At 34.6% G+C, this 27500-nt stretch overlaps 1 protein-coding gene across 5 annotated transcripts in view; it reads right to left on the bottom strand.

The window, feature by feature from the left end:
• Nucleotides 1-27500, bottom strand: part of LOC136842501 (guanine nucleotide exchange factor DBS-like) — an 838144-nt gene that overhangs the window by 390795 nt on the left and 419849 nt on the right. Inside the window, exon 1 of one of the 5 annotated variants that reach the window (XM_067109886.1) lies at nt 11433-12701. The exons of the other annotated variants lie outside the window; for them this stretch is intronic. Within the exon in view, the coding sequence (XP_066965987.1) occupies nt 11433-12327 (895 nt within the window). The 5' untranslated portion in view covers nt 12328-12701. Of the gene's footprint in view, nt 1-11432; nt 12702-27500 lie in introns of those variants that run through there. 5 annotated transcript variants of the gene reach the window in all.

Below are 27500 nucleotides of genomic sequence, written 5' to 3'. Positions count from 1 at the left end.
ATATATATATATATATATATATATATATATATTGATAGACTAAACTACATCATGTAACAGGTGCACCAGGAAAGTTCGTATTTCCAAACTGAAGTACATAATGTCACTTGTATAAAGTAACATGACTGTTTCAAGTATGATATCAATCTTCCTGAGTTGACCATAAAACTAATGTTCTTAAGCCGTGAGCTGTGCAACGTCTGGGTATTATGGCCCTCCTCATGCTAGGAGGTATCCTTACATTATTCGATTAGTTATCTGCTTTTTTTTTTTTAATTCATTAAAGCTTCGTGCATATAAGGTATACGCAGCTTATTTCTTTCCTCCTTTTTATTTGCAGTTTGGGTATTCTGATTTAATGAAACTTGTAATACTAGTTCATGAGCTTTTGGCCGGTTCGATACGATTACATGCAATAAACAACTACAATAATGACAATATATATATATATATATATATATATATATATATATATATATATATATATATATATATGTGTGTGTGTGTGTGTGTGTGTGTGTGTGTGTGTGTGTGTGTGTGTGTGTGTGTGTACATACATAATACTTAAATGCATATATGCGAATAAATAAAACAACCACAGATATCGGTATCGGTAAATAAGCCTTAAAAATCAGATGAATTTGAGGAATTACCTCTTCGAATATTTTTACGGCCCTTGCATTCTTTATTCTAAAGCATTCCTTTGTAGTGCTCTGCTTTCATTTGCGTTGGGGATACAATGGAGGTTTATTGCGAAATGTAATGTTCAATACTTTCATCTTTACGGTTATCCAATACTAATTATCATTAGCGTTACTCTTATGTTTATCATTAATATTCAGTACAATTCAAATAGGTCTGACAATACGAAAAACCAATGAGAGAGAGAGAGAGAGAGAGAGAGAGAGAGAGAGAGAGAGAGAGAGAGAGAGAGAAAGAGAGTCTTATATTTTGTTATGAATAAATCATAATGAGGAAGAAAAAATGGTTGGAGAAAAATAGCATGAGCGAACTGGCAGTTAAGCTTCTTGTTGAAGAGCAATTTAGAAACTTAAAGAACTTGCTAAAATACTTCAATCCACGTGCCCTACTTAGAGCACAGATTTCGCTAGGTAAAAAAAAAAAACAGAGAAAGAGCTTTAACGCAGATAAAAATCTGAGAGAGAGAGAGAGAGAGAGAGAGAGAGAGAGAGAGAGAGCCATGAATAGCTGCATTTGAAATTTCATCTCAATGTATTTAGCAATCTTAAGCAGATAATGTATAAAGCCGGTATTTTGTAATAATAATAATAACAGGAAAATCTTTACCTATTCCTAGAAATAATCATAAAAGAAATAAAAAAGTGTAATGAGCACAGACACACGTCTTCGTTGAAAACAGGAGAAAAATTAGAAAAAGGAGGAAATTGTCTCTTCTCTCGTTCAGGTGAAGAGGAGAGAAAAAATTAATGAGGCGCAGAATATAATGTTGCAGGAAAAGCCGCGATATATGTCATAAAGAATATAGACGAAAAGACATTTTTTCACTCTGGTAACACGGAAGCAGAAATTCTTTTTTTTAGTACACCAGAGTTGGCAGATATATTTCGTTGTTTTTTTTTATATAATCCTTGCTATTTTTAATATTTTTACTGTAGCATTATTATTATTATTATTACAAAAGTCACACTAGTATTCTTATTATTATTAGCATTATTATTATGCACTGAGAATGATCCTAGATTATAATCATTATTACCTTTCTTAATATTTTCCTTATACTCCAGGACTCCCACCTATTCAGAAACTCTGTGCTTAAATATATAATTACCACTATTAGGCACGACATTACCTGTGCACATGACGCTTATTGCCATCATTAAACAAAACAATTCTTTTTCGCGAAGGATTACGCTCAAGAACAATTACCATTGTTACTTTCATTAGACGCTGCACCTCCTAAGGTCACGGAATTTCTTTTATTACTGTATTAGGACGCTGCGCCTCCTCTGTATAACGGACTACGCTCAAGTATAAGAATTCTATGCAACCTGCAGGGCAATGGAGAATAAACACTAACCTCAATTACCAATTGGAAGAAGGCGCCAAGGATGAGGGGAACATACCTGAAATGGAAAATAGACAATTATTAACAACATATTATGGATCTCATTTAACTACTTGTATAAGTTTTCTAACCAAAATTTTCCATACTTCATTTTTACTGCAAACTTTGCTTCTAAAAATGCGTGTGAGACAAAAATGAAGAACTCATTACTTTTGCATAATCTTATTAACACTGTCTGCCTGTCTCTGCATCTCTCTCACAGACGCACATATGTACACACGTATGGGGTTATATCAAACCCACACATCACTCACTCAAAACAAATACAATTCTACATGTATGTATGTATGCATATGGGTATATATATGTGTGTACATTCCTTACACACATGTATACACACACACACACAAATATATATATATATATATATATATATATATATATATATATATATATATATATATATATATATATATATATATACACACACACACACACACACACACATATCCAAGTACAGAAGAGGGAGTTGCCCAGTCAAAAGAATACAAGAATATATTTCATGTCCTCATTCATGTCAGAAACTGAATAATAGAATACACATCTTATTTGCCATACCTACTAACAGAGTAACAGACAGAAAGTCCATCTACATGAAATATTCATAAATTTCCAGAGAGAGAGAGAGAGAGAGAGAGAGAGAGAGAGAGAGAGAGAGAGAGAGAGAGAGAGAATAGTTGGTTAAGTTTTCCCTCATTTCTTAGGAGTTAATTCCATTCCCTTTTCTCTCTCTCTCTCTCTCTCTCTCTCTCTCTTGTCCTTTTCGCAATCTTTTAAAAGTCTGTCTGTAGAACAAAGAACCTGTCTATTCACCTCCTCCCCAGCCTGCAGCTACAACAGGAGCAAAACAAAAACCGTGATAAGAGAGAAAACAAATTGGACGCGCTGCGTCTTCCTCGTTCTCTTCTTCCTTCTCCTTCCCTCCTTTTTTACTCCTCCCTTCCCTCCTTTTTTTCCTCTATGTTTCAGAGTTTGTCTTATTTTTCCATTCCTCCCGTCCTTCTTTTATTTTGCTTTACCGTGTATCCGTCATCTTTATCTAGATTCATCTTCTCCATTTCTTCTTTTTAATCGCCCCATTCCCTAACTTTCTAACCAAGGTTTAATGCCTTCCATTATTCCACCCTTCTTCCTTCCCCTTTCTTCCCTACTTCTGCTTCTTCCTAATGTTCCTCCTCTTACTCCTCAAACCTTTCCTCAGTGTTTACGGCCGCTTTCGCATTTTAACCTTTTTCTTTCTTTTTATGTTTTAACCATTGGGTGATACGACATATTTTCACCGCATGAGTTTCATATTATGAGGAACACAACTACTATATAATTATTTGCTTTTCTTTAAAAATATTTCCTAATCTAAAAAAAATCTCCTGTCACATAAGATATGCTTCGGCTTCCATTTGGCCAATTTCCTTATTTCCTAGCATAGAGATGTACTTGATTAATTTTTTCGACTAGCTTCGTTGGATACTGATTCCTAACGATGTTTCAGTCAAACGATAGAGATAACGGAAAATTATTATTATTATTATTACGACTACAGAAAACTTTTCCAAATTACCTTTTCCAAATACCATAAAAAACACTGTTCTAAGAATAGTCCTTGAAATTACTTAAGATAAAAATCAAAAGAAAATTACTCTTGATAAAGAGGTCGACCCTATTAAAAGTTGTTCTACCTTGCCTGGGAACGTTCGTAAATAATAACTGTTTTCTTGAATAATCTGAGAGAATATTGCTCTGCCTTGAAAGTGTCTGCAATCATGTCGGATAAAAGAAGAGCGTTAAGAAAGAGATAAGCACACCCTATCCCGTAAAAAAAAAAAAAAAGGTAACTGATAACAACAAACTACAGCGGTATAATGCAAACAGCAATGGATCGTAACAGCTTCAGAAATTCAAAAGTGAGAGAGAGTGAACGTGAAAAATCTATATAATTCAGTTATACATCGAAAATTCTATTTTAGTCAAGGAATTTTTTTGAGCACTTTTTCAAAGCATGTTTGATTATCTATATGGGACGTCATGTCAGAGCTAAATACTGCCAATCTTTCTAAAACCACATTTAAAGAAAAAAACATACAAAAAAAGGAAATTTTCTCCGACAATAACGAAAAATAGTGTCCTCAAATTCAGCACAATCACGAAAAAATTTTCTAAAAGAAAAATAGAGGTAAACAATCACTGTCTCTATAAAGAAAACAGGTCCAAAAATGGCGTGACGAGTTTATGTAAAATTGCTTTTTGTCCACGTGAATTGTTTTCGCCACTGTTCCGAAATCAGAACGAGGACAAATGAATGAACATGAGAGAGAGACACTCGATTGACAGGTGTCTGACAGAATGACACGGCACTTCCCTCAATATCTACGAAAAAAATGCTATTGAAATGAACAATCTCGTTCCCAGTCCACATCCCTTGCCTTGCGAACGTACGAAGTAACTGATGGACAGACAAGCAAAGCTTTAAAAAATCGACACAATCTTATTCCATTTAGAAGAATTTTATTTGTATGTGCACAAATATGCACAAGTCAGCATGACTGGTTATACATACATAGATACGTACTGTACATACATACACACATATAAAATATATATACATTAATATATATACAATCAGGAGATCCATAAGGCAAGAAGTCTTCAAAGTTCTTTATTTAGAAACGTTTCGTGCAATCCTTTGCACATCATCAGTCTGCAATAAATTATAAAGAGCAGTTAAAACTAAAGTTAAAATAACAATGATTATACCGACAGTAAAAAATTTTTATTAAGTCAACATAAAAGCAGAAAAATAAAAAAATAAAAAAAAATAAAATAAAATAAAATAAATAAATAAATATATTAAAATTCATCAAGTTTGTTAAGGAAATTTAACTACCTTACAGTACAACGAAGAGGGAAGAATGGCCTGAAGAACCGTAAGGTAGTTAAATTTCCTTAACAAACCTGATGAATTTTAATATATTTATTTATTTATTTTATTTTATTTATTTTTTTTTATCTTTTTATTTTTCTGCTTTTATGTTGACTTTATAAAAGTTTTTCACTGTCGGTATAATAATTGTTATTTTAACTTTAGTTTTAACCGCTCTTTATAATTTATTGCAGACTGATGATGTGCAAAGGATTGCACGAAACGTTTCTAAATAAAGAACTTTGAAGACTTCTTGTCTTATGGATCTCCTGATTGTACATTTGCCGCTTGACTGTTGGCTGTTAATATATATATACATACATACATTTATATTTATATATATATATATATATATATATATATATATATATATATATATATATATATATATATATATATATATATATATATATATATATGTGCCTCTTCCCCCTTCGAGGAAGAGTAAGAAGGGTAAATCCTTTCGGATTTTAGCAAGGCTCTGGGGATGAGGTTGTTAACCTCATGACCTTTTTCTTAACCGCAACTGGCGCTGGTATCCATTCACACCTTGGTCCAAGGTCTAGAGACCTTGCCTTGGTCGACTCAAGGTCGCACCACGGACCGTGCCTATGTGAGCCCAGTTCTCTGCCACTGGTTTACAGTACAAATGTTGAATCACTTACATCGCAAAAAACTCACATTAACAGGCCAACAAACAATTTCTTTACGGTTTGCGGTGAAAATACTTTCTTCTGAACACATTCAAAGAGAACCGGAAGTAATAAAAATTTTACGTCTGCCCAAGAACAAAGAAATTAATAAGCAAATCTGATCTTAAGAAATGGAACTACCGGCAACCTACAAGCTCATATCGGTTCAACGAGGCCGCGTGATAAATCATAAAACGCAAAAGCAGTTTAGTTTACGAATTTTTTGAAAATGAAATCATAACAGCATTACTTTTCAAAAATGTCTACGATGATTTTCAGATCAAACTCACGCTAAATCTAACGTTTGATTTTTAATATATGATGACGTAAATGTAAGAGAATTGCTTTCTAAGTAAAAGAAGAGCTAATTCACTGAATATGTAGGCTAATCTTAAGATACAAAACACGTTAATGTTTCCACATCATGCAAAACTACCATAAAGTGACTTTTCGATGATAGATAGGTTCATGGTATTAATGCCGGATATTGCACATTAAAATGCAAAAATAATATGAAAACTTTTTTCTGATTCTCTGGAGGAAACTTGCTTTTCGGAATATCTGTGTGATCGATCAACGTAATGTAAGCTAGTACACTCAATCTCATGTAAGTTTTAAGCTATTTTGTTTTAATTAACCGAAGCAAGCTCAAAAATTCAAAATAAATATCTACAATAAAAAAATTCTATATTTTGCTGTAGGAAAATATACGCTAAAAATGAGGTAGGGATACGTAATTTTATTTGGCACCAAGTGTCTTTATAAAGTTACAGTTTATTTCCAATAAGCCCGCCATAGTGATGGCAAACGGAAAGTTGCTGGTCGCATTCATAGAGATGTGGCCATGAGGAGAGTTTTAATGAAAAAACAATTCAAAAGAAGCCTATTAGTCTGAATGAACAACTGGTATAATGGACACAAACCACACATACCTAGATTTCATAAAAACAGGTTCACCAGTTTTCGAAAGATTCAAGTTAAAACAGAGAGAGAAACATACACAAACATGGGTAGAAATATTACCGCCTCACAACTAGGCTGGTGGGTGTAACGACCGCACCCAGTATAGAGCATACCTCTGCCTAGACCAGAACGCCCCTCCCCGTGACAAAGACTGAGTACAAAATTCGACCTTGACCACTGATATCTTTCGGTCATGCAAGCACTCCACTGCCTCACCAAATACTGCTATTTCCATTATAACCAAATATTATCCGGAAAAAATGTCCGAAAAATGTTCCTATCTTTTCGTTACTTAGCGACAAATCCCGAATAGCAAAAAATATGAGACCATTTATTAAGGCATTTATAACATGTACAGTTTATATCAAAGTCAGTATCGCAGTTACTATAAACTAAATAAACGAATAACCCTAAACAGGGAAATTTACTGGATAAAAAAAAAATATTAGAACTTAACTACAAAAATGGAAATGAAAGTTGCGCAACTCGATAAAACTGAATTGCAGTCCAAGAGGCGGTTGACCGTCTCATTATAGCAAAGAAGCACATGCTACAATGCCGATTGACCTCATTTATGAGAAGTTGTCTCGTCAACATGTTCAGAAAAATAAATCCCCTTTTTTCCATACAAGATTATTTAAAGATACTTTCATCTCGTAAAAACGTGACCAAGGGACAACCGCAGTGTCCTAAAATAGTAATTTGGTAAATATTTCTCTTTCGCTCTCTCTTTATCCATGCATATATATATATATATATATATATATATATATATATATATATATATATATATATATATATATATATATATATACACACACAATGTATTTATATATGTACATATAATAGACGGATAGATACATTGAGAGAGAGAGAGAGAGAGAGAGAGAGAGAGAGAGAGAGAGAGAGAGAGAGAGAGAGAGAGAGAGAGAGAGAGAGAGAGAGAGAGAATCATCTCTCTCGACTTTTCGGCCCAGAATGTAAAGCCTTTGTTTCGATGAACGTCCATTATGGCCCACGAGAGAGCTATTTGCGGGAATTCCCTCTTATATTGTTTGAAAACATCAGCAATAATAATTTAAAGTCTTCCTTTTAAAGGGATTATTCCGGCTTACGCACACAAAAGGCATTCGCGAATCACACTTTACGGCCTACATTTTGAAATTTAGTTCCAGAGCATCTTTTTCGCATCTGGAACACTATTGGTTCACAATTTCTGAGCAATATTCACCAGTTTTATCGTTACGTGAAAACGAACGTGCCCGCTCATGCGTGTATTGCATTCCCTGAGGTAGCTACCCAAGTTAGAGCTAACATATATTAAGGTTTGAACTTTTAGGTTTCCCATGCAATTTTATACAGAACATTTTCCTCCAGACCAAAAACTGTATTGAATCACTTTATTTGATCGACTTCCTTCAGATAAGTCCTTCATATAATAGTGTCTGTTTTCAGTTTTAGCTCTCTCGAAAAGAAAACTATTGTGCCGGCTTTGTCTGTCCGGCCGCACTTTATTCTGCCCGCCCTTAGAGCTTAAAAACTACTGAGGCTAGAGGGCTGCAAATTGGTATGTTGATTATCCACCCTCCAATCATCAAACATACAAAATTGCAGCCATAATCGTGCTTCTGGCATCGATCCAGGATAGGCCACCACCGGGCCGTGGTTAAAGTTTCATGGGCCGCGGCTCATACAGCATTGTACCGAGACCACCAAAAGATAGATCTATTTTCGGTGGCCTTGATTATACACTGTACAGAAAACTCGACTGTGCTGAAGAAACTTCGGCGTATTTTTTGTTGTGTTTACATAACCTTGTAAATCATTTGCATTGGCTGAGACGATTATCTTAGACGTAAAGTCCTGCTTCCTTCAAAGATGTCCTATGGCGCAAAAAGCCAAAATGAATTACGTTCGATTATTTGCTGGAATTTCGTATCACGTTAATAAACTCCCGTGTAAATGCATGTACTGGTTAAATACATCACAGCAGCGTACATGGAAACCTTATACACATCTTTAACGTTAATTTGAATACCAATAGAAAGATAATTATACTCGCATTCATTTAGTTTTAAATGAAATAGTTCTAAACTATTTAGATACTTTCAACATCAAAACAAATTCTGGCAAAGGACTGCCAAATACCTACTTCATAATATATAATATATATATATATATATATATATATATATATATATATATATATATATATAGAGAGAGAGAGAGAGAGAGAGAGAGAGAGAGAGAGAGAGAGAGAGAGAGAGAGAGAGAGAGAGAGAGACTTCGCAACTCGCATAACTCTCCATAATTGCATTATACCCAAACAGGACCCAGAATACAAATTGATGACCCTGTTACTACTTAATTTTTAAGCGATTGCATTTCAGTTTCGATAAAATTAGTTCTTTTACTACAAACTACTGAGATTTTTTCATCTAGTTTCGTCTGTTGCTACTTGTTTATGCATATACTGATGTTTTTTTCTGATATGTCTTTACTTGTTATCGATTAATTTTTGTGTATGATAATTACTCTCTTCTGCGAAGCATTACGAATGAAATGAAACTGATATACGTCCCACTATCCACTCTTAGTACTGTACAACTAATTTAATTTTTTACAATAACTGATAAAACTAAGAACAGACGTCGCCACTGTTTAATTTCAAGTACCATTTTATTAATGAATATATTTGCTGTTTGCTAATTTCTTACAATATAATTGTAACTTTTATCTAAACGTTATCCTAATATATAAAACTCTATTTATATTTATATGCCAATTTTATAGAGACATCCCAACCGGGGAGCATCCATCTCTGACTGGATGAGCTTACGCTTGGCGATATTTCTTTTTGAACGGCTTGTGTACGGTCGGGTTGATCTGTCAGGATACTAAATTTACTATCATTTTAAAGCTGAATACTAGTAATGCAAAGCAGTGTGTTAGAAAAAAGCTCAACAGAAAGTAAAAATGACAACTTGAATCGCCAAAACACAAAAAAATTCCATACTTCACTGGAGATATGAAATTTTTCTCCCCATGCAAAACTAATTAACTGTCTTTCCGATGACATACAGTGTCAAGTTTTTTATGCCAGCTTTTGCGCCATTAAAATGTTTACGAAAACTATGCAAATACTTTTACGATTCCCTCTACAAACTTGCGTATCGATTGAACGGTATGTGTGCGGCTAGTTTTCAAGCATGGATACTCGTTTTGGTGTCATTTCGAAGTTGAATATTCTAATTTAACGCAGTGTCCACAATAGAAAAGCAAAAAAAAATAAAAAAAATAAAAATTAAAGGCAGAAATAATGAGTTGAGCTTACCGAAACAAAAAAAAATGAGTCCAATACTGTGTAAAATATTGGCTAAAATACACACAAATACTATATACATTATATATATATATATATATATATATATATATATATATATATATATATATATATATATATATATATATATATATATACATACACCCTTATCTATACCAGCTATTGCTCAGCAAAGCATATTACTCTAATTTTTGTTGGTCTGGCTACAGTGCCTTATATGTATATATGTAAAATTAGTTTATCTGTACATAAGTAAAACTAGTTTATTAAATTTTACGTTCCCGTATATGTAAAATTAGTTTACTAGATTTTATATACATACAGCCTATATATATGTGTGTAAAATTAGTCTGTTTGATTGTACCTGTAATGTTTTCATGGATAGCACGAAGACAAGACAAAATACAGTTTTTTATGATTCCGTAACTATTCATCTATATTCATTAGCACTCAAGTAGCACTGCACATAAAAAAATAATGTATAAATATACCTGATATATTATACGTGCGATGAAATTGCACAATAAAGTAAATTTTCACGTTAATCTTTGATAAGGGACAATAGGTAAAGTATATTATCTTCGCTTATCTTTTCTTTTAGCTTATGAATAGTGACATATATCTAACAATAGTAAATATAATAGCTAAAATAATTAAAATATCAGAGATCGCAAATTATCACAACCTCTTGAGATCTATACAAAAATGATCTGTAATTTTAGCCTTCAAATTGACCTTTGAACTTGAAAAATACGTCGACTAAAATTATTTGGTGGAAAATAATAACTACCAACCCCTAATGTACCTACTTATGAAGTTTCATCAAAATCTGAGAGAAAAAAAGAGAGGCAACTAATGATAATTACAATAATATCAATTATAATAATAATGGTATCATTTGATAGCGAGTGTAAAATAATAACAACAATATCGCAAACTCGACCTCACAACATAGTTAAACGGTTTCAATGATAATGGATAATTACCCTTTTATCTACATCATGTATGAGTTTAATTCCACAGAGCCACAGGTAACTCTATGTACATATTCTCAGGATGCATACTATAACAAACCTGATAAATCTGACTTGAATACATTAAATTTCCCCCTTACCTCAGGACACTACAAACAGGAAAAAATTTAAACTAAAATACAAAAAAATCAAGAGAAATAAGGCCTGTTTGGAACACGGAAATTCCAAAACTTACGCAATACCTACAGCTACAAAATTCATTCTGGCATGAGAACAAAAACTGTCAGTCAGCCAATCTATTCGACTGTCAATAAACCATACCTGAAATAACTTACCTTCAAACCACTATCACATAAAAATAACGATTAAAAGTAACAGAGCATTAATTGAGAGTATAAAAGTATCTGAACGATATATTTACACAAAAAAACCTTACCTGGAGAAGAAGGTTGTTGATCTTGAGTATCTTCGCTGAAAGTGAGGGAGCATGATCGACACATGTTGTTTTTGGGGTTTTTCGAACCCCGCCAAGAGCCTAACCCTAGGTGGAGACCTTTGACTCTTTCCTCCAACCCACGCAGTCTGCCACGACCCCACTCTTTAGCTTTCATTTTCTGCAGCCTCTCTTCCAAGGCAGGGGGGATCTGTCGGCGCAATCTCCTGAAGCCAAGCCATCTAGCCTCTACCCACGCCCAATCATGGCCACCGGCCCCGCTGCCGTCGTCACGACCCCAATAGCGGTCGTCGGGGGATAACGACGGCGACACCGTTTGCGGTGTCGACGATGTACCCCTATTGTCTTCTGCTTTTGGCCATGTTGAGCCAGAGCTGTTTTCCATCTCAAGGTCATTGCCGTCGGAGTCCCCACCTTCACTCATGGCAGTGTCAGGGGTCTCGGCCATGAACTCGCTATCCTGAGTTTCTGGCTCGATGGCTGAGTGCCGCCTCCTTTGCGCGCCCTCAGGAGGGCCTTTCCAAGGTTTTCTGAACCTGTGAGAAATATCTGGAGACCCTCCCAAGTGCAACTTAGACGTTGACCTGTGAAAAGCTCCGCTGATGACCTTCGTGATAAGAATTTCGGGTCCCGTGAAGGTCATCTGCTCCTTGAAGAGGTTGGCATTGCCATCGTACGTGCCATTGTAAGTGGCACTCAAGGAGTCTCCATTGGCGAGGGAGATGTGGTGCTTCTCCCTCACAACAGAGGCGCCCGTCCTCTCCCGGTTCCCGAGGAGTGCCACGCCAGCACTCTCGACTTCCCTCTCTCCAACACAGCCTCCCTTTCTAAGAGAAAGGTTGGCCCGAGGGAGGGGCATCATTAACGGGATATTCATCTTAACTCAAAGAAAAACTTTCTTTTTTTATCAAGGTATTGTTACGAGGGGCTCGAGGGAAAACATTTTCACTCCTCCGGTTTACAATTTAAGTTATTTTCCACTTTTTCCGTTGAAAGACAAAACATCATCAGAAACCGTTACATAAATGTATGTATACCGTTCCAGAGAGTTTGTCACTAATGCGGTCGCGTGGCATTAGCCTCCTTTAATGAACCTCTATGATAGTACGCGCAAAATAAGCTTCACTCTTTTACTGCAGTAAAAAAGTAATTTTGTACGCGATGAAATAATTACAACTATAATCACTTCCGGTCGATTACATGCACTGAACAATTAATGTCAAGTTAAACCCGACACAGAATTCCAATCTTTATGTTTCAACACAACTTTCTTCACACTGAGGAAAAAAAACTGAGTGAACATCAATGAGGTAAAATCTCTTCGTTATATATTCAAAGTGTAACACTTGAAATCCAGTATTTACGAGTAAACAATATATATATATAATATATATATATATATATATATATATATATATATATATATATATATACATATACATATATATATAATACATATGTATATATATACATAATATATATGTATATATATATATATATATATATATATATATATATATATATATATATATATAAATCAATTTAGCTAAAAACCACTTCAAGACACTATTTTGTTTTCTGCCACTAAAAGGGAGTATGCTGTACAAGCTAAATGATTCACTGTAGCATGCTGTGGAAGCTAAATGATTTACTGTAGTATGTTGTGGAAGCTAAATGGTTTACTTTAGTATGCTGTGGGTGCTAAATGATTTACTATAGTACAGTATGTCGTGGAAGCTAAATGATTTTCTATAGTAAGTTGTGGAAGCTAAATGATTTGCTATGCAGAATAAATATTTTTCCTCAATAAGCAGTTACAACTAGAGGAATGTGACGAGTAAATCAAGACATCAGTCACTCCCGGAGTCATTTATTTTAAATGAGGAGCCGTAGGTACGCCATCTGTTAATATTCAGGGTGCGTGCTTGAATTTACAAAAGTAAAATATAAACACTAAATACACTACGAGTTTCACTGGCACTTTACTTTTGGACGCAGGATAATAATAATAATAATAATAATAATAATAATAATAATAATAATAATAATAATAATAATAATAATGCCGTTTGTTTTTAGTAATGAAACAGTAATAATAAACAGAAAAATGTACAATAAACATAAAAATAAAATAAAAAAGAGCGAAACAGGTCATAAATCAAGGTTACAATGCATGATGCAGCTTTACTTATCAATAATATTATGGCTTCATTCCATCATTTCCTCTCAATATATAACACGCAACAGGGACTTAACCAGAAAATTATGTTTTAACATTCATAACAAGCTGAAAACGATAAAGTTCTTAACTCTCCAGACCAACATTTTCAACACTGGGAAGAAAACTGAGTAAAAAGAGAGCTCGTAAATTGAAGTCTCTTGCAAGACGTGTCCTTCCAGCCCTTATTTTCTGTCTTTCTTCTCACACAGCTTATTTCAACGCATTTTTGCACGAAATGAAAATAAGAAAAACAACGTCCTTCAATACTTCTCCATTAGGAAAGAAATATTCACACTGAAGGAATTCTCAGATACAAAAAATAAAACATTACAGTAACCGATATATCATTATACATATAATGAAAGCAAGTCTTGCGATTTTAAATAATAAACCTGTGCGTTTTGTCAAAATTACAATTTGTAAAAATCAATAACCTAAAAACTTTCTTTTAACATAATACTCTCTCTCTGGAACTCTCACCCTAAAACTCAACAATTGTTCAAAAGCCCTACCGAAATTCGTGCCGGATGTCGGGTTATGTCTCATAAAAGTAACATCAAAGTAGACTGATACTGGGCATCCTAGCATGATATTGAAAACAGCGAATGTACCTTTTGCACGCTGTAACAACGCCATACATGGGGTGAATATGATGCAACGTTTTCAGGAGTACTTTTTAATCTTTTACAGCGTCCACATTACAAACACACGAAGAAAAAGATTAAAACTAATATATGTAATATATATATATATATATATATATATATATATATATATATATATATATATATATATATATATATATATATATAATTTAATTAATCCACACGTACATACCATAATACATATATGCAGTATATATATATACATACATATATGTATATATATATATACATATATATATATATATATATATATATATATATATATATATATATATATATATATAAAACAATTAATCAATAAACATGGGTTCGGTCAGAACAAGAGAAAGTAGAGGGTAAATGTACGATTAAGACTATGAGGGCAAGGAAGATTAAGTAATGAATGTGTGAATGTGGCACAGACTGTTGCTTTCTTTTTCTTTTTTTCATCCGGAGTTAGACCTTTACAGGAAGCACCCCAATGATGAGGAAACATTATATATATATATATATATATATATATATATATATATATATATATATATATATATATATATATATATATATATATATATATATATATATTTATTTTCTGGCAACAGTAACACATTCCAGGGATCAAAAGTGTTACATAAAAGGACAATTTTTTGTTTACGATTTTCGGGAGAGAGAGAGAGAGAGAGAGAGAGAGAGAGAGAGAGAGAGAGAGAGAGAGAGAGAGAGTTCTGATCCAAGGACGTAACCAACACGCCACCGAAGAGCTATCGCCTTTAACACCACGGTCATGAAAAGCTTACTTGAGAATAGTACTCTGGCCCAGTTTTAGGCAACATGGCATTACCCAACGACGAAAAGGTCCACGTTACAGTTCAACAAAAGAGCTCAGAGATAGAATACATTTTTCTGCTGCGGAGAAACAGGACCAGAAACAGTTTATCGGCCTATATCAGAGTAGGCTTATTCTGGGAAAAATCGCTCCACTCTGAGGGATTCACAGCGCCAAAGTGTTGTGGGTAATTGTACTTTTACGTGTTTGTATGCACTGCTGAAGCTCACTTTACGCATTTATCCTTCCATTGCTAGATCATGGATGAAACCACCTGCCAAAAACTTCCGCATCATCAACGAGTATCACAATCAAGGCATTTCTGTTCCAGGAACTAAATTACTACGCCTCATTTATCCCGTATTTTCTCGTTCTTCCTCTCTTTAATCCCACCACCTATGAGATATGCTCACTTTTCACTAACCTGTCGTCATTCATCTTCTCTTTGCGACCAAACCACCTGAAAACGCAATGATTCATCTTTTCATCTGTGCTAACTAAAACGTTATCTTTTCATCATATCTCTGAATTCTTCACATTTTCAACTTACTTATTCCTTACGTACCGTACCAAGCAAAACCATATCTCAACAGCTTATACTTTTCTTTTATTTGCATTCCTTATGCATACTTTATTCCCATATAGGAAAGTTGGTTCAACAATCCTTAGATGCTATCAATTTTTTCTTCCATATCCTTTTTTTCATTCAAAACTTTTACTAGGACTCTTCTAGCTAACTTCACTGTTCTATTACTTGAACTCCTCTTTTCGTACCATCCTCCGTTGCAATAGTTATTATTCTAAAATACCTACACCATTCAACCACTTGTATTCTTCCACCATTAATATAAAAATCCGCTGCTCCATCTTCATGGTATCCATTTACTCTCAACTTTCCTTTCGCTACCATTCGCAATGAACTTTACAATGATATGCCTTCCTAAGTTTCTACAGCTTCTCTGCCACACTTTATTGAAAAAAGTCATATCACCTACAAACACCAACATCTCCAACCTCCATGCAGGATCCCATTTCCTATCCAACAATTTTGCACCTAAATCCTGTAATCGAAGTCTAAAACCTTCTGTTGAATGCTCCTCTACCTTGGGACACAGCACTTTTTAACCTAATCTTCCGTCACTTCCTACATATAACATTAAAAAACAGTATCATACAAACATATATACATATATACATTATAATAGGCTATATATGTATATGTATATATATATACTATATATGTATATATACATACATACACACATATGTATACATATATAAAGTTTGTGCGTACACAGATTTGTGTTTATGAACACAACATTGTAACATGTCGACAAACAACCAAAAACAGACAAGAAAATACCAATAAAAATTTCACATAAAAAAATCCTTATCCAAACGTAATACGAACCCTAAATTTGACGTATTACAGATAAGCATCCGAAAAAAAAAGTGTGACTGACATTTCCAAGTGATGCAAACGTCTCATCGGCTTGCAAAATGCCCCGAGGAGCGGTCCACAAAAAAAAAAAAAAAAAAATCAAATAACGCCGTGCCGGACGTGCAAGGAAAAGAACCTAAACTGAGTCGTGCAGGACGTGCATGCAGGGAACTGACGTCGGGATATCGGATTATTAAAGCGTCTGGGTGACTCGGGAAGTGATAACGTCTTTCTCTCAGTCTTAACTCTCCCTCCCTCTGCGGGTGGTGGTGCACTGAGATTGTATTCTCTTGCCTTTCGTTGGCTTTCAGTAAATAGTTCCTTTCTCTCAATATACTACACTGATGTATATATACGCGTACATTCTACACACACAAATATATATGTTTATATGTTTAGTATATAAATTATAAATAATTTATATATATGTACGTATGCATTTTTATATACTGTATATGTTATGTATACATACACACATATATATATATATATATATATATATATATATATATATATATATATATATATATATATATATATATATATATATATATATATATATATATATATATATATATATTATATATATACACAGACATACATACACAGTGTAACCTTGGTGTCTAAATGAGGGTAATATGTTAGACAGTTGTGACAGCAAGTTCTACATACATTTTTTTTCTTTTTTCACGATAAATATTTTTCCATTTAGGATTTGGGATGCCAGAAGGGTACAGCCTTTAGGTTTTTAATTTGTTCCCATTCACAGCTGGGTTGATAAGGGACCAAGAGATCAGGGGTCGAACCAAACCTTATGAAAAGGAACCCAGTGGTCTACCGCTAAGATTTGGGATCCAACATATACCACTGTACATATATATATATATATATATATATATATATATATATATATATATATATATATATATATATATACACACACACACACACACACACACACACACACACACACACACATATATATATATATATATATATATATATATATATATATATATATATATATATATATATATATATATATATATATGCCATGAATACCCCCCGTAGTTCCGAATACAATTTACTTTGGGAATAACTTAACAGAAAAAGGAACAGTAACTGAATGGATAAGTCAACAGTCTGTCTCTATATCTAATCTAAAAAGCGCTGGTTCCAGTCTTGGCCGGTACAGATGCACTTACCATTTATAATTCCCTTTGGGTGTAAGTTATTCAACGGTAAAGTGAATTAGATATTAATGGGTATTTCTGGCTTAATATCTGTGAAGGTAAAAATGTCAGGACCTATCACACGAGCACACAGACCATCCAATCTAAGTACCGTGGCACACGTTCCCCTCTCTTCAACCCATCGACGGCCAATGCAATCAACTTGGAGGAGGGAAAGAGAGGCGAGCTAAAACTCTCCAGAATATGAACGACGAGAGGCTGTCCAAGAACCACTTTGAGGATCGAAAACAAATCTGAAGTGCACACGTGATTCAGACTTACATGCATACACAGAGACAAACACACATAAAGAATAAATAAATAACTTTTCCCTTTGGAAGGTTTTCTCTCTTTACCCCTACATCCAACTATAATTTTCTGGTCCAAATGATTAATCTATTCACTGTTAAAACAATTACTTTGCAAAATTACTGTTGCAGGGTAGGTCCATTCCTGTTCAATTGGAATTCGCCAGCTTATTGAAGTACATTCGGTTAATTGGGGAACTGATTAATGAAATTTAAAAACTTCATTTCCAGGTTAGTTCTCCACGTCACAATAACTCATTTGATTTCAAAATCATTCAATGGGATTCCAAGCAATGAGCTGCAACGATATAGCATATGAATGTGTTTCCCCTAGTCACAAACTAGGGAAAAACATCAAGAAGAAACAACAAATTCTGGTCATATATTGTCTGGAAATTTATAGGAAAGACGGGGGGGGAGAGAGAGAGAGAGAGAGAGAGAGAGAGAGAGAGAGAGAGAGAGAGAGAGAGAGAGAGAGAGTTACTGTGCCCTCTGCGTTACTATTCTAACTTTAGGCAATCGCGAACCCCTGATGAGATGGCGTTACAGACAATTACAATTCACTTCCCAAGGGAGAGGAGAACTACATATTCGATATGAAAAATTATTTCCTATTCGTATGGGTGGAAAAAAATCATACGTAATCACGGCCTACATATGTATTTCAATAAACAATAGCTCTAATTAGCACCCAAATTTCCTCATCAGGTATATCCAATCTGATTTGTTTTTTAGTATCTCATTAATAAAAAAAAACTTTGCGCAAATATTACAACTGTAAGCAAATACAAATAGAGATTTTAATATCCGAATTCAGGGAGACTGGCAATATACTTGGAATCTAATCTGAAATGCAAGCCAACCATGCGAAGTCTACATTTTAGCAATTACCAGTGAGGTTCAAAATCTGCGAGACTTACAGAAAAAAAAATGGAAAATTGTGTAAAAGAAGTGCTTTTCACCTGGAAAGACTATTAAAATTAAGAAAATTCTTTGCCTGCAATAGTCCAGTATTTTTACAATAATAATCATAAGCCTTCTGAGAGTATTTTTGGTGATGGCATGAGTCGTGATATTGTAACAGCTCCGCAGGCTCTCTCTTTGAGTATTTTTTTTTTGTTACATTTTTCAGATATTGTTTCTGTATATATATGTGGGTGCACGACCACGAACTTTCATAAATAAAGACATAAAGATATATTAGCAGAAACATGAAGGAAAATTCAAATAAGCGAAAGAAAGAAATCAACCACTGCACTCGAAGCTTCATTAACCATCTTACTCACAAGTCAAAAATATTATATTGTTTGAAAAGTGACGTTTTTCGAAGCTAAGGGGTTACTACAGGGACTTCAGAGTATGGTCAACACTTCCTTGTGGAAAATTTCATATTTACTAAAAAAAAAATTGCAAGACTAAGAGCAATGTGCGCGTTACTATTTATAGACGTTCGAGAGACAACAAAGCCAGTCATTCATTTCGCGAATTGGGTAAATTATGAAAAAGTTACCTCAAATATTAATTAAGACCCTCATCTCTCCATTATAACATTATAAGCTACCAATACATTATTCAACGACGGGCAAGCGAGATTTTCCAGAGAGAGAGAGAGAGAGAGAGAGAGAGATATGGCACTCACAATAATGAAGTCATGACAAAGCCACAATCACTATTGGTAATATCATTATCAACTCTGATGATGCCCATAAAATAAAAATTCCAAATAAGACACCCATAAGATATGCAATATTTCCGAATCAACACCGGCCCTCTCAACATGTGAGGATATACTCCAATTCTCTCTGTCAGCTCCATATCAGCAGCGACTACCATGAAACAATACATCGTCTTGTATTAGCCATCACAGAAAAGAAAACCTTCAATATCAGTGGTACTTTTCGGTAAGCCACCCAATAACTGCTCGTCAGTAATTTTATCTATCATATTTGAATTTTTTTTTATCATACACCTTTTCTTCATACAAGGAGTGGCTATAGGTTCTTAAAGAAAATATATCAACAGCGGTTCGCTCGGTGGGTTTTAATGAAATGTGACCCAAAATTTTCCTCGGTTCAGGAATCGAACTCGGTACCTCTTGATTATGGGTCGAGTATTTTCACCTGTCTACCACGAGACCCGTTCCACACACACACACACACTCACACACATAAAGACAAATGCAACGAAGGAAAAATGAAACACTGGCGTGGTTGCTAGGCCTTTCGACACACGGTCCTCGCAACCACTCCTTTTTTTATTTTTCGTTCGTAGCATTTGCCTTTACTTATACATACATCATGTTCCATATCTCCGTGAATCAGTTATACATACATACAGTACATTTATATATTATTTATGGCTTAATATTTGTGAATATAAAGAAGCCACGAGTTTGTGACAAAAATTCATATATACAGTAAATAAATAAATATATATATATATATATATATATATATATATATATATATATATATATATATATATATATGAATTTTTGTCACAAAACTCGTGGCTTCTTTATATTCACAAATATTAAGCCATAAATACCGATTAATATCCATTTCACTATACCTTAGGAATAACTTACACCGAAGGGAAATTATGACTAAGTGCTTCGTCCTCGGCAGGATTCGAACCGATGCTTAGGTTAGAAACAACGATAATCTGTGACTTCGACCATTCGGCTACCAAAGGTGGTCTAAGTCACTGCCTATAGTTGTTTCTCAACCAGGCATCGGCTTGAATCCTGCCGGCGACGAAGCACTTATCCATTCTATTCCACTACGGTGTAAGTTATTCCTAAGGTATAGTGAGCTGGATGTTAAACGGTATTAGCAACTTAATTAATTATATATATATATATATATATATATATATATATATATATATACACATACATATACATATACATATACACACACACACACACACACACACACACACACACACACACACACACACACATATATATATATATATATATATATATATATATATATATATATAATTGCGTGTGTCCACGTAAGCATGTGTGTGCGCGTGCGCATGGGAGATTTTATTCATGCAGGACTTGCATCACTCGTCAACAACAGAAGCCCCTTTCCCTGTCAGATTTAAGCTTCTTTAAAGAAACTCCCATCTCTTTCTCCGTGTTTTTGTGTGTCCGCTAATAAAGAAGGAACGGAAGTGAGATATGGCCGTGTCCTACACGACGATTACCTTCCCCAACCCATTCCCTCCTTCCTTCCTTCGTCAGGAGGCGGACGGTATTCGAGTCGTTTACATATAAAACGAGAGGAAAGTTGGAAGCGGGGAACGACCGTATATATTTTCACGGTAAAAAGAGCCTCTTCGTTCTATTTGCTGCCGTATACCCATCTAGACACAAGGCATGAAATGAAGGCGGCCAAAGGAAGGGAAAATACTGAAGCTGAAAGGTTCCTTCAGCGTGAAAGACTAGGATGTTTGGAGAATGACTGAATGACTTGGTATGTAGACATCACAAAATGGAGTTTCAACAGTTTACATTATTAACTATACATTTCAGAACTTACCGGAACAACACACCGTGCTGAATCAAAAGGAAACAATAAAAGGGATATGAAATTAGGAAAGATTTTTTCCTGTATTAGTTACATACCTAATTTCTTCTAAATTATTAAATCAAAACAGTACGTCACTAACTCAAAAACAACAGCAACAACCATAACAGAAGTAAGGACAAAAACAATAAACAAAATACGGCCGTAAAACCAGACAGAATTCTTTTGCTTACTAAAAGAGCTTAAGAAAGATTGAAAAATATCTACCCATACAAGAAAATTACTATATTAAAAGATCACTAGCTAACTGCTAAGAATTACTCAAGAAATTTTACGGATTTACTCTAGATGAAAAGCAACCGAAGTTTGGGAGTCTTCCTGCATTCTTCCTTTAACGACCAATAATTAGAAAACAGCTGGAGTGGTAGAAACCTGAACCAGTTGCCCTAAACCTCAAGGTATGACGATGAAAATATCATTAGATGGCTTAGCTTTAAATAGAGGCAAAATTTCAGCAGTTTCTGTTCCTGCCGTGGTATGGGAAGTCGCAATGAAACAAATGACGTTTCAAAACTCTGGTTCCCTACTATGGTATTCTTGTGATTCCAGTTATAAAAGGTCAAAGACATCGAAATTATCAATGGTTAGAGTCCGTATAATACATGAACAGTAACAATTAACAACAACAATAATAATGATAATAATAACAGACAATTTATGAGTACATATGTTAGTTCTGATGCTGTTAGGCTAACCAGAATTAAAAGTTTAAACAAACAAATATCTACCCATACAAGAAAATTACTATATTAAAAGATCACTAGCTAACTGCTAAGAATTACTCAAGAAATTTTACGGATTTACTCTAGATGAAAAGCAACCGAAGTTTGGGAGTCTTCCTGCATTCTTCCTTTAACGACCAATAATTAGAAAACAGCTGGAGTGGTAGAAACCTGAACCAGTTGCCCTAAACCTCAAGGTATGACGATGAAAATATCATTATATCATATCATATATATATATATATATATTCAAAATATATATATATTCAAAATATTCATCGCAAACGAGAAACAACTGAATGCTTTAAGAGATATAAACTTTCATATATCTTTCCTCTCTAACAATGCACCATTTCACAGTTTACTCAAACAAGGGTTAAAAAGAAAACTAATAAACGTATATGAAATATCCAAGTATACATATTAAAGTATGTGTGAGCACGAAACACATATATTCTCAGACAAATACCGCATCCCAATTCAAGACGAGAATATTAGCAACCCTGTCGAGATCGAGACAACAATTGAAAGGGTAAGAGGAAATGTCCTCCATCTCTACTGGCTTTATTTCATTTAGAGAGGAAACGGAGCAGATTTAGGATGGAGCCGAAAGTGCTACTAAACTAATAAAAACAGCCGAAGGTTTCATGGTGAGCTGCTTTCACTGTCCATATTTAACCGCTTGTATGGCAAGGAAATATTTCTTTACGTACCTCATCTTTCGTGTATATACTGTATATATACATATGTGTATATATATATATATATATATATATATATATATATATATATATATATATATTAAATTATACAAAATGAAAGGCTAAGACAGTCGGACATGCTTCATCTTTTGATAGGTTACAGGGTTTGATGAAGGCGCTTCATCTAAAATAATAAATCCGAGTGGCTCTTGTTTGTCCTCCCCAAGGTGACAGTAAGGGAGACATGGCAAAGCCACCCAACACCCTGCAAACCGGTTTGTCCGCCCCGGGTGGGGAGTGGGTAGGTAGGGGATAAGGAGGGTAGGGGAGACAGCAGCCCCGGGTTCCAGCGCGTTATGTAATAAGTGCTACGTGCTGTGGTAATGGGTTTGTGACTGTCGAACTTACTTCATGGAATGGTGTCAAAAAGTGTTCTGTTCCAATTATATATACATATATATGTGTGTATTTATAAATAATAAATATATATATTTGCAGTAATAAGTAAGTCTACATCTTAACGTGAGCAAATGTCTTTTGAAAGAAGACCAGAGGATTATACTGCGTGGATTTGCAAACAAAACAAACGATATACATTTCATATACAGCATTTAGGGAATCGTTGAATAACAAAAGAAAATAAACAGAGGAAAGAATAATTTACATGGTCTCAGTATACATCAATAGGAAGAGTCAGCTGAATGCAGTATTGATACTGGGCCGATAAAAGTATAAAATAATTCAATACTAACATAATATACAACACAAACAGAAACAAACATACAGACGCACATTTACCCAGGAATAAAACTAAGAACAAAACTTAATGCGGCATTTAAAGAAAAAAGGAGCAAAACGAAGACAGAGAATTCCCCAAAGATAAAAGTGCTTTAAATTTATGTAAATGAGACGCTCCTGGTGCTTCTCTCTGCCAGCGGCTCTAATGGCCAGTTCTCCAAAACTGCTTAATTGCCAAGAAGAAAGGAAAAAGGTAGATATTTCACGAGTCCGAAATGTGGCGAGAAAGGACCGTCATAAAAATATAAATTTTCACGAAGACTGACAATTTTTCTTCCTTCCTCTATAATGTATTCCTGGATTGCTCGAGCGAGGCTGTCAACTCAAAAAGAAAGGAAGAAAAGGGAATGACTAACTCCCAAGAAGAAAGGAATTTAAAACACATCCTCCGGTATGCCAGACAGTTATTTTAAGATAAAGAACCTAAAATTTTACGTGTACTTTCAGGCACTAGTTTATTTACATGCAAAGATCTAAAGTAATTGAATATTTTCCATGATGCTGCTTCTTTCGAGATGACTTTTCATGTAACTTATAGATATCATCTACATGGCACCGCTTCCATGGTACCTCATGTGTTTTTTCTTACACACACACACACACACACACACACACACACACACACACACACACACACACACATATATATATATATATATATATATATATATATATATATATATATATATATGTTAACGAGTTTTTTTCCGCTCATCATTATTTGCGGAAAACACTCGTTAGCATAAACACACAAAAACCACACCAACATCAGTTAACTTGAATTCATGTATGACCCTTTACATGACGCTGAATACACACGCACACACATACATATACTGTATATATATAAGAAAAAGCAAATGACATACCATGTAAACGGTGCCATGTAAATGATATCTAAATTACGTGAAAAGTCGTCTCGGAAGAGGCAGCATCATGGAAAATATTCAGTTACTTTAGATCTTTCAATGACGAAGAAATACGAGATGCCAAATGTGAGTAAAAGCAGTCTGAGTCAACCAAGAAATCAACGGCAGATTTCGGGGTGCACATGACCCTGCAGCAACACCACCATCAAAGGATTACCTCTGAAACAGCTGATTTCTGGCAGCCGGTGTTCCAGAGAAAGTTGAGAGACGCTGGAAGGCGAAGTGAATCGGATTCACACATCGCACCGACAACGGTAATGGCTGACCTCAATCGAGGGTGATCGTGTTATCAGCGAATCGGAAGCTTCTCTGCTAAACTAACCCATTTCTGGGATTAGGTCTCCATGCGAGATTCCCCCGTGTCAAGAGTTGCCAATCATTGTGTCAATTGGCGGGGAAAGCGAGTTTAAGCTACGGTCCTTAAATACAAATTCTCTCTCTCTCTCTCTCTCTCTCTCTCTCTCTCTCTCTCTCTCTCTCTCTCTCTGCCAAATGTAAGTGCACTAACGTAAATGTACTTACTCTAAGCACAGATTTAAATAGCTGAAGAACAAGAATGTGAATGCGTCAATACAACCACATACAAAAACATAAGACTCTTTATAACTGCTGTCAGTGCTGGCCATTGCACTGACAACGTTCCTTTGTTCATGTATCAAGTTGTCAAAAAGGAAGATTGCATTTTGCTCTACACGCAAGAACACACACACACACACACACACACACAATATATATATATATGTGTGTGTGTGTGCGTGTGTGTTGTGTGTGCGTGTGTTCTTGCGTGTAAAGCAAAATGCAATCTTCCTTTTTGACAACTTGATAAATGCACAAAGGAACGTTGTCAGTGAAATGGCTAGCACTGACAGCAGTTATAAAGAGTAAGTTCCATAATTTTGAATTTCATGAAAAGAAAAGAGAGCAGTGATGGAATATGTATGGAAAAAAATAAACTATATGTGGAAAAGCCATTTGCAAAGTCGGTAGGATAAAATGAAGTTGAAAACGTGGTCGCAAAGCCCTTCCTTGCTTCCCCTGACTTTCAATCAACGCTATCGATTATGTTCGTCGGTTTGCTGAATACTAAAACATCATCCCAGGGAAACTCTCCTTCCAAAAATCAAAAAAGGACCGAGATATAAAACTGGTAAAAATAGGAGAGGATGAAAACTTCCGTCGACCAAAAACAAAAGTATGGATATGTATAGACTAAGAATTAAAAAAAAGAATAAAAAAGGAATAGAATTAAAGCTTCCGAAAAGGCGCCGCTTCCTCCCAGCCTATAAACAACGGGAATTCCATTCAAACTCAATTTCATCGCCCTTGCACAACGGTCTTATATTTAAGTTTATGGCTAAATTTAGCGTCCGTTCTGTCCCCCTTAAAATAAAAGTTATGGGAAGAAGAAGCGGTTACCAGGAAAGTCTGGCTTGCCTGAAAAAGGGAGGAAGAATGCCACAGAGGAAATAAAAGTAAGAAATATCTGCCATTGCTTTAAAAACAGACCGGAACCAAGGGAATGGAATGAAAGTCCTCGTCAACAGCAGGGAAAGATGGCGAAACTCATTCTCAGATTATTTACGCAGTACGTATCTACTTAAATTAAATATGCAAGTAAAAATACATAAAGTATGTAAGCAAAAATAAAATAAATATGTAAGTAAAATATATAGGCTACCTACATATATAAAAAAAATACCATCCAGATTAATCTAAGACTAAACTTTTAGGGATATTATGAAAACTTTTTCATGTCTTTTCTGGAAGGAAAAAAATCACTTCCTACCAACGGAATCTAAGAGAAAGATGTAACGGGTTTCATCGTAAACAAAGACTTCTTTAAATAAGTTGAGAAATAATTTCTTTACAAAGACACTCAGTTAACAGAAAAATGTGGGTCTCACAGAAAATCCAATTGCTCCTTAAATCCCACACTGCTAATCTATAAACTAATAAACGAAAATCTCTTCCAAATGGGTAAATAAACGAAGAAGCCCTCCCCCAAGAACCCTATCATACGAACAAACTATTTAGATAATAGGGAACATATGAATGCATGTATGTATAATATATATATGCATATATATATATATATATATATATATATATATATATATGCATATTCACACATATATATACATATATATGTGTGTATACATGTGTAAACACATCAGCATAACATACCTCAGCATATCTGGTTTCTTTCCTAGTCAGACACAGTGTGATGGTTTTATTGCTATGCTACCCTTTTATAAATTGTGCATTTTAATCGTAATTATAATGTACAGGTTAATTTATAAAATAAATGGAACTGTTTAGCTGCGCGGATTATTTACAATGTTCATTTATAGACTTTATCAAAGGGCCGAACCTTTGTTACTCATCACGTTAGACCCCCTAAGTAGCTGAGAGAGAGAGAGAGAGAGAGAGAGAGAGAGAGAGAGAGAGAGAGAGAGAGAGAGAGAGAGTCTCAAAAGAATGTTTACATCATTGTCATGAATCCTTAATTATCTTTCCACCATCTCTATATTTAAGAGATATACTGCTCATCACTAAAGACGTAATTACAATCTCCCATTAGTGAAGCAGATATAACATGTGAATTCCATTAGGCCAAAAACAGAAA

Source organism: Macrobrachium rosenbergii, chromosome 10, assembly GCF_040412425.1.
Source record: "Macrobrachium rosenbergii isolate ZJJX-2024 chromosome 10, ASM4041242v1, whole genome shotgun sequence".
NCBI lineage: Eukaryota > Metazoa > Arthropoda > Malacostraca > Decapoda > Palaemonidae > Macrobrachium > Macrobrachium rosenbergii.
The sequence above is the reverse complement of the archived record's forward strand: the minus strand, read 5'-3'. Positions and strand labels throughout refer to the sequence as shown.